Here is an 8,593-nt window from a genome sequence, read left to right as displayed (position 1 = left end):
AAGAGCCAGTTGTATGTTCTGATGCTTCTTGATATGTGGTTGTATCTTCAGTATGCTCCCCCTGCACAGGTGCATTCTTCTTTGACGTAGTCACCATAGTTTATATGACATCAGAGTTTAATCCATCAGAGTTTGCAGTATCAGGACTTAGACTGTCAGGGTTTTCAATATCAGAATTTAATTCTTCATTTTTGAATCTCAGCTGACCATGATCATTGAAATCTTCAAGTCCAGTAATCTTCTTATCATCAAAAGAGACATTGATAGATTCCATGACCACCCTTGTTCTCAAGTTGTAGACTCTGAAGGCTTTTGTGGAAAGTGGATATCCAACAAAGATTCCTTCATCAGCTTTTAGATCAAATTTGGATAGCTGTTCAGGGTGAGTCTTAAGAACAAAACACTTGCATCCAAATACATGAAAATACTTCAGATTTGGCTTCTTTTTCTTCACCATCTCATATGGTGTCTTTCCTTGCTTGTTAATAAGTGTTGCATTCTGAGTAAAACAAACAGTCTCCACAGCTTCAGCCCAGAAATAGGTTGGAAGCTTTGCTTCATCAAGCATAGTTCTTGCAGCTTCAATGAGAGTTCTATTCTTTCTTTCAACAACTCCATTTTGCTGTGGAGTTCCAGGAGCAGAAAATTCCTGCTTGATTCCATGGTCTTTGCAGAACTCTTCCATTGTAAAATTCTTGAACTCGGTGCAATTATCACTTCTTATTATTTTCACAGAGTCTTTAACCAATTTATACAGTTGCTTGACATGATCAATCAAGATAGATGTAGTTTCACTTTTTGTGTGCAAGAAATACACCCATGTGTATCTGGTGAACTCATCCACTATGACCATAGCATATTTCTTCTTTGCAATAGACATGACATTCACTGGACCAAATAGATCAACATGTAGTAGGTGATAAGGCTTAAGAATTGATGATTCAGTCTTGCTCTTGAATGAAGATTTCCTTTATTTAGCCTTCTAACAAGAATCACAAAGACCATCAGGAGCAAATACTGACTTTGGCAGTCCTCTCACAAGATCTTTCTTGACTAGTTCATTTATATTGTTAAAATTTAAGTGAGAGAGTTTCTTGTGCCAGTTCCAGCTTTCTTCAATTGATGCTCTACTCATCAGACAGATTGCAGAACCATCAGTACTTGTTGAAAGCTTGGCTTCATAAATGTTACCATGCCTGTATCCTTTCAGAACGACTTTGCCTGTAGATTTACTTACAACTTCGCAGTGTTCTTCAAAGAAATCCACATGATAACCTCTGTCACAGATTTGACTAACACTCAGCAGATTGTGTTTAAGTCCTGAGACCAGAGCTACTTCTTTAATGATGACATTCCCAAGATTGATATTGCCATATCCCAATGTTTTTCCAATGTTGTCGTCTCCATAAGAAACACTTGGGCCAGCCTTCTCCACAAAATCTGATAGCAGGGCTTTATTTCCAGTCATATGTCCTGAACATCCACTGTCCAGAACTAGGATGTTTTTCCTGTTGCCCTGCAATCACAAAGACCACTAATGATTAGTTTTAAGGACCTAGACTTGCTTGGATCCTTTGGCCTTATTAAGTTTGTTAACATTTGCAGCGGATTTAGTATCAGAGTTTATGTTAACATTTTTCTTATCAGAATTTACACTATCAGACTTTGAATCAGAACTTACACTAGAAGGAACAATGCTAACTTTCTTTAAAGAAGGTTTTATTTGATAATAATCATAGTACAAACTATGATATTCCTTACAAGTATAAATGGAATGCCATAAACTACCACAATGAAAACAAGGATTTTGTGGCTTATATCTAACAGACTGACTCTTAACTCCTGACTTTGAAGGTAAGGAGTTTTTGTTCTTATTCTTCCTGCAAAAAGAAGCGAGATGGTTAGAACTTCCACAGTTATGACATGTTTTTCTAGGAGCATTAGGAACAGGTTTATAATCATTGCTTTTATTCACACCTTCCTTTCCATTCTTATTTTTCCTAGGTGATTTTACCTTGTTTGCATTCTTAACTTATTTCAGTTTATGCTTAAGCTGCTTCTTTGTCATCAAGCCTACGTTTACTTCAGTTGTCTTTTCCTGTTTTAGTTTGTCAGAAGTTAATTCCTTTTTAACTTCTGATTTCTCAGTTTCAGACTTTATAGCTACAAACTTAACAGGTTTTAACTTTGGCTTTTGTTTAACAACTATAGGCTTAATATCTACAGTTCCTTTATCATTCTTATCATCTCCATAACCTAAGCCCTCTTTTCAGTTTTCACTACTTAACAAATTCTGAGTTGTTCTGCCAGAGTTAGTCAAAGTCCTGATAATCTCTCTTTCTTTTTCTAACTCAGATTTTAGAGATTCATTCATTTTAAGTACTTCATCCCTAACATAGAAAGCATCATATCTATCTTTCTGAGTTTGATGGAACATGACTAACTCTTTTTCTAAATAATCATTCCTCTTTTTACAAGCAAGATTTTTAGAAGTTAATCTTTCACATGTTAAAGTTTGATCTCTATAGCTAATGAACATGGTTTTAAGATATCTTCTCAACTCATTAATATCATCAGTATGAAAGGCATAAGTAGTTTGAGGTACCTTTAACTCAGCAGCTTCAGGACTGCTATCAGCATTTGCCATATCAGCATTTGCCATCAAGGCATAGTTCTCCTCACTTTCAGAATCTGAGGTGTATGTCCAGCTTTTCTTCTTTGTGACAAGAGCCTTGCCTTTGTCACTCTTCACTTTCTTGCAATCAGGAGATATGTGGCCTTTCTCACCACAGTTGTAGCATTTGACATTTGTGTAATCTCCTCTGTCAGACTTCCCTCCTTTGCCTTCAGATTTTCTGAAATTCTTCTTATCAGAACTTGCACCTTTCCTAGAAAACTTCTTTCCCTTCCTGAATTTCCTATATGCAATCTTTGTGATTCCTTTCACTATAAGAGCACACAGCTTCATAATCTCTTTATCAGCATCCATCTCAGGAGAGCTTTCAGTTTCTGAGTCACCATCACTATCAGAACTTGATGACTCAGTATCAGACTTTGTGAAGAGCGCTTTACCCTTGCCTTTTCTTGAGGTGGCTTCCTTGGGAGATTCTTCTTCAGCCTTAAGAGCAACTGTCCTTGACTTTCCTCCTTTCCTCTTGCTTCTTTGTTCCATCTCAAGTTCATGAGTATTGAGCATCCCATAGATTTCATCAAGAGTCGTTTCATCAAGATTATAGTTGTCTCTTATAGTTGTTGCCTTCAAATCCCAGCTTTCAGGAAGAGCTAACAAGAATTTAAGGTTTGAATCTTCAAGATCATACTCCTTATTAACCAGTGACAAATCATTCAAGAGTTTGATAAATCTATCATATAAGTCAGTCAATGACTCATTAGCCTTTGAGTCAAAGTGTTCATACTCTTGAGTGAGTATTATCTTCATGTTCTTCTTAATCGAATCAGTTCCCTGACATCTTGTTTCCAAGGCATCCCATATCTCCTTTGCAGTTTTACAGTTTATTACCCTGTTTGACATTACATTATCAATGGCACTATGCAGTAAGTGTCGTACCTTAGCATCCTTAGCAATTGATGCGATATCTTCAGCAGTGTAATCACTCTTCTCTTTTGGTACAGACTTTGCTGCTTCACCCGCAACTGCAACTGCGAATTTTGTTGGATTGTGAGGTCCTTCCTTGATTCTATCAAGATATTCTGAATCTGTAGCTTCCAGAAACATAGTCATCCTCACCTTCCATATGGGATATTCTGATGGTTTCAATATGGGACCTCTAATAGCCTCATATCGACTATGGATTTGTGTCTTTGGAGGTTCTTCAGTTTTGGTGGGATTAGTTGGAGTTTCTACTTCAGACATGATTGTTTTTGGATCTTAAACTGTTTGTGTATTAACAGATCGGCTCTGATACCACTTGTTAGGTCACACACACTGTAGAAGGGGGTTGAATACAGTGTATAACACAATCAAATCGAATTCTAATAACACAAGTAACAGAAAACAAACTTTATTCAAAGCAATAAACTCTGTTACAATATGGAACTGTCCTCTCTCAGTGATGAACAAATATCACGAGAGCTGCTAGGGTTACAATGAATAATATTCTTGATAATGATAACACTTATAGTGTAAACCCTATGTCTGTGTTTATATACTACACAGTTACAAGATAATCGCTAATTGATATGGAATATAATTTTGCTTCCTAAAATATATCAATCACATATCTTTTCTTCCAAGTATTCTATTCTTCATAGAATTCCTTCTTCATGCATATCTCTTCTTACGTTTGTCTTGATCTTCTCTTTCTTCAATCAGCCGCCTCCCTTATCTGAATGTTTCCTTTAAGTCCTGATATTATCTTCTGATAAATATCTCCTGAACCTTAAGTACTAATGACTTAAGTTCTGACTTCAGTATAAGTACTGATTTCCAGTTAAGTACTGATTTGTCCTGTTTAAGTAAGATCTGAAAACTAAACACAAATCATATTAGACATGACATTATCAAATATATCTAACAGTATATGCCCTTATCCTTGCGGCACGAAAGCTAAGGCTATATTTCCAAGCTCACTGGATAGAGGTCCGCACCGTTTATCCTCTCAGGCATATTCAACATATGCCAAAATCGTCGGGAAGAATACTAAAATGGGCAATAGAGTTGGGACAAATTGATTTAGAATATTCCCCTCGCACATCGATCAAGGGACAAACATTGTCTGATTTCATACTTGAGTTTGATTTTGAAGTAGATGATAAAGCTATAGTGTTGGTAGAACCTTCCTCACAGGATAATGCCCCCGCCAAAGTGAGAGAAGAGTTCCCGCACCCTTGGTGGATCTTGCATGTTGACGAGGCAGTAAATAACAACGGAGCGGGAGCTGGGATTGTTTTGGTTACCCCAGAAGGACATCATCTGATGAGTGCCATTCACTTCAAGTTTTATGTCACCAATAATGATGCTGAGTATGAAGCATTAATTAATGGTCTGAAGATAGCTTTGGAAGTGGGGGTTATAAATCTGATCGCTCGGAGTGACTCAGAGTTAGTAGTAAACCAAGTCAATGGGGTTTCCAGGCCCAAGGACCCCGAGCAGAATTATATATGAGATGTGTGCAGCATTTGCTTGGAAATTTTGGAAGTGCCAAGTTGGAAGGTGTACCAAGAGAAGAAAATAGCAATGCGGATGCCTTGAAAAAGATTGGTTCACAAATGGACAACGTTATGCTAGGACAAATTCCTTTGGGAATCCAAGAAATTCCAAGTATTCCAAAAGTGAGTGTTTTTCAGGTGCAAGAAATCCCGCCAGAAACTTGGATGGCACGTATTCACAACTATATTGGGGAAGGGACTTTGCCAGAGAACAAACTACAGGCTCGACACCTTCGTTACCAGGCTGCAAAGTACGTTGAGTATGATGGAGTGCTATACAAGAGAGGGTTTAATCAACCATTATTGTGATGTGTAGATCTGGAGGAAGGGAACTACATTCTTAGAGAGGTACATGAAGGTATTTGTGGCAATCCCTTGTGGGGTGCCTCATTGGCATTGAAAGTCCTTAGACAAGGATTTTATTGGCCAACCATGAAAGAAGATGCTTTCATGTATGTTAGGGCATGTGATCGTTGCCAACGATTTATTAACTATTCAAACGCCCCAGCAACATCCATTACCTCGTTGGCAAGTCCCTGGCCCTTTTCTATGTGGGGAATCGATCTCATTGGAGAACTTCCCAAGGCCAGGGGGTGTAAAATATGCCGTCATAGTTGTTGACTATTTTACGAAATGGGCAAAAGCTATGCCATTGGCCACAATCACATCTAAGAAGATCAAAGATTTTGTCTTCAATTTAATAGTTTGCAAATTCGGTATTCCATACAAACTCATATCTGACAACGAGAAGCAATTTGACAGCAAAGAGCTAAGGAAACTTTACGAAGACTTGAACATGAAGTAAAATTTTACCGCTGTCTATCACCCGCAAAGTAATGGCCAGACAGAGGCCATCAACAAAATCATTAAACACACTCTAAAGTCCAAGTTGGAGGAAAATAAAGAAGATTTTCCAGAGCAAATGCCAATGGTCCTTTGGTCTTATAACACAACTCCAAGGTCTACTACGGGCGAATCCCCTTTCATGTTAACCTACGGGTATGAAGCTATGATTCCCGTGGAAGTGGGAGATGGATCGCTGCGAAGGGATTTGTTCTTTGAGGAAGATGCAGAAGTCAATCAAAGGCTCCACTTGGATTTGCTGAACGAAGCTAGAATAAATTCTCAGTTAAAGCTTGTTGCATATCAGCAGAGAATTGCAAGATATTTCAATAAGAAGGTGAAGTCTGTGCCCTATAAGGTGGGAGAGCTTGTATTGCAAAAAGTCATGCCAAATACTAAAATAGCTCAGTATGGGGTTCTTGGAGCTAATTGGGAAGCACCATACAAGGTCAAGGCTATACTTTGAAAAGGGACTTATCGCTTGGAAGACTTGGATGACAAGCTCATCCCCCGGGAATGGAACGCAGAGCACTTGCGAAAGTATTATCAGTAGGGTGCGGCCTTGGCCCCCTCGTTTCTATGATTGATTTGTATAATAGACTAGTAGCAAATAAATTTCTCATAGCCTAGGGGGTAGTATGTATGACTACGAATCTTAGAGCTAGCTGAAGGATAAAATTTTCAAATAATTTCCCCACAGAGCATAGTAGCCATGGAATTTATGTAATTTTCACACTAGAGCGCATTATCAATAAAAGGAAAAAATTGCTTCAATTGTTTTGTTTACTTGGCATTTATACTCTAAAAGAGAGTTAGGGCGCACCCTAATACGGAAGTATCTTAATATTAAAGGAAAAGTCATTATACTACACAAAGAAAAGATATACATGATGTGTTGTGACAGTTGAAATCCGTATATATATATGCTAAGGGACGCACCCTCTAAATCAGGAATTGTAAAATCTCCTAATTAAAATTTGCTAAGACCAGAGGCGCACCCTATGGAAAAGTATGCTAAGGCGCGCCATGATCGACGTGTCTTGGGAAAAATGGTTTTACAAAAAGAAAAATGGATGATAATAATGGGGCTTATTTTTAATTTAGCTTTGAAAAATAATACTTCTAGATATCAAGGTGCGCCTTTGATCAAGGCGTGCCCTGAGGGTAGAGGCACCTTGGAAAATCTTTCTTGGAAAATGTTTATGTAAGAATAATAAAAAATATGGCTTTTAGACCAAATATTTTCAGTTCCCTCACCAAACTTCTCGAAGGTATACTCAGGATCATTTTCCACGAACCCAATCCTATAGAAGTGGAAACCATTAGCAAAAGAATCGTCCATTATAATTGTTCTCTCCTCCATTCAACCATTCTTTTCCTGATCTTCGAGGTGCTCTATCCTCGCTTTTTCTTCAGCCAACTCTATGGAGAGAGATTCAGCTTTCTTGTTGGCTATTTCAAGCTGAGAAGTTATATTTGTCACCTCACCCTTGAGAAAAGAAATCTCAGAGTCCTTGTCTTTGATGTCCTTGGAGTGGAGAGAGTCTTTATCTTTTAGAATATTCTGCAATATATTATAATAACCCTGTAGCCTTTCCAGGCGCACCCTCTCCTCTAAAAATCTGTCCACAGCTTGAGTAGAGTGAGCCATGAGCTGGCAGGAGGCTTTCACTGAAGCTCTGATAGACTCTTCTAGACTCATTGCCTGCCACTTCCCACCATCTTCATCAAACACATAGAGGGCCCCTACAAGGCCAAGCGTGTTAATTACAGAAGGGTGAGAAGGTGCGCTCTGTTGCTCGGTTAAATCTATCAAAGTCCTTTTTACAGGCATAGGTTGAGAAACAGGAGGAGTAGGAGTTGGAGTATGGGTTTTGGATGTCTCTTTCTTTGGTGGCTTAGACTTGGGATTTTCATTAGGATGCGCCCCGAAAGATTTGGGAATCCTGGGAGGAGCCATTTATGCATAAGACATGAAATTAATATTAGTAAACATAGCAAGAAGGAGCGCCTATAAGTTAGGGCACACCCAAGCAAGATTAAAGCTACTATTAAAGGCACGATACATGCGTTTATGATATGCAGAGGAAGAAGCAGCAGGAAAAAATGCATGTAAGTAAAAAGCATTCTAAAGTACAATATGTTATGTGCACATAATAGAAATTAGAGATGACAGTGTTAGTCGCTAAACACGCGCTAATATTTCACGCAAGTATACGTGATCACAAGTAATATAGAATTATTTCTAGTTCGTTCCACAGAGACTGGTTAAATTAACTGTGTGATTTATGCACTTATGCAACAATGACATGGCTATTATTCAATGCTAAAATGAATAACAATTTGGGTTTTGATTATACAACGATTAACTATTGAGAATTATACTAGAGAATATTAACTAACAGGTTAAAGTGAGTTGAACAATATATGACACAAATATGGGATTCAAACGTCATTAAGTACTTCATTCAATAGCCTTTTCGTTCTTAACCTTAGCATATAATGGTGATGACACTAATCAGATAACACGAAACTGATAAACGCCAACTTTCGTTGTACGAATACCATACTACCATACATC

The 8,593-nt window shown here is 38.0% G+C and overlaps 2 protein-coding genes across 2 annotated transcripts; both read left to right on the top strand.

Moving 5' to 3' along the window:
• The first annotated feature begins 4,636 nt into the window (after window positions 1-4,636).
• LOC141714093 (uncharacterized) lies at window positions 4,637-5,478 on the top strand. The gene is made up of 2 exons (XM_074517634.1): window positions 4,637-5,061; window positions 5,160-5,478. The coding sequence occupies exons 1-2, from the start codon at window positions 4,637-4,639 to the stop codon at window positions 5,476-5,478; spliced, it is 744 nt and encodes a 247-aa protein (XP_074373735.1).
• A 619-nt stretch (window positions 5,479-6,097) lies between these two features.
• LOC141714092 (uncharacterized) lies at window positions 6,098-6,478 on the top strand. Its single transcript, XM_074517633.1, has one exon. The coding sequence runs from the start codon at window positions 6,098-6,100 to the stop codon at window positions 6,476-6,478; it is 381 nt and encodes a 126-aa protein (XP_074373734.1).
• The last annotated feature ends 2,115 nt before the right edge of the window (window positions 6,479-8,593 follow it).

The sequence above is a fragment of the Apium graveolens genome, chromosome 3, assembly GCF_009905375.1.
Source record: "Apium graveolens cultivar Ventura chromosome 3, ASM990537v1, whole genome shotgun sequence".
Classification (NCBI taxonomy): Eukaryota; Viridiplantae; Streptophyta; class Magnoliopsida; order Apiales; family Apiaceae; genus Apium; species Apium graveolens.
Note: the sequence above shows the minus strand (reverse complement) of the source record. Positions and strands in the feature narration are given on the sequence as shown.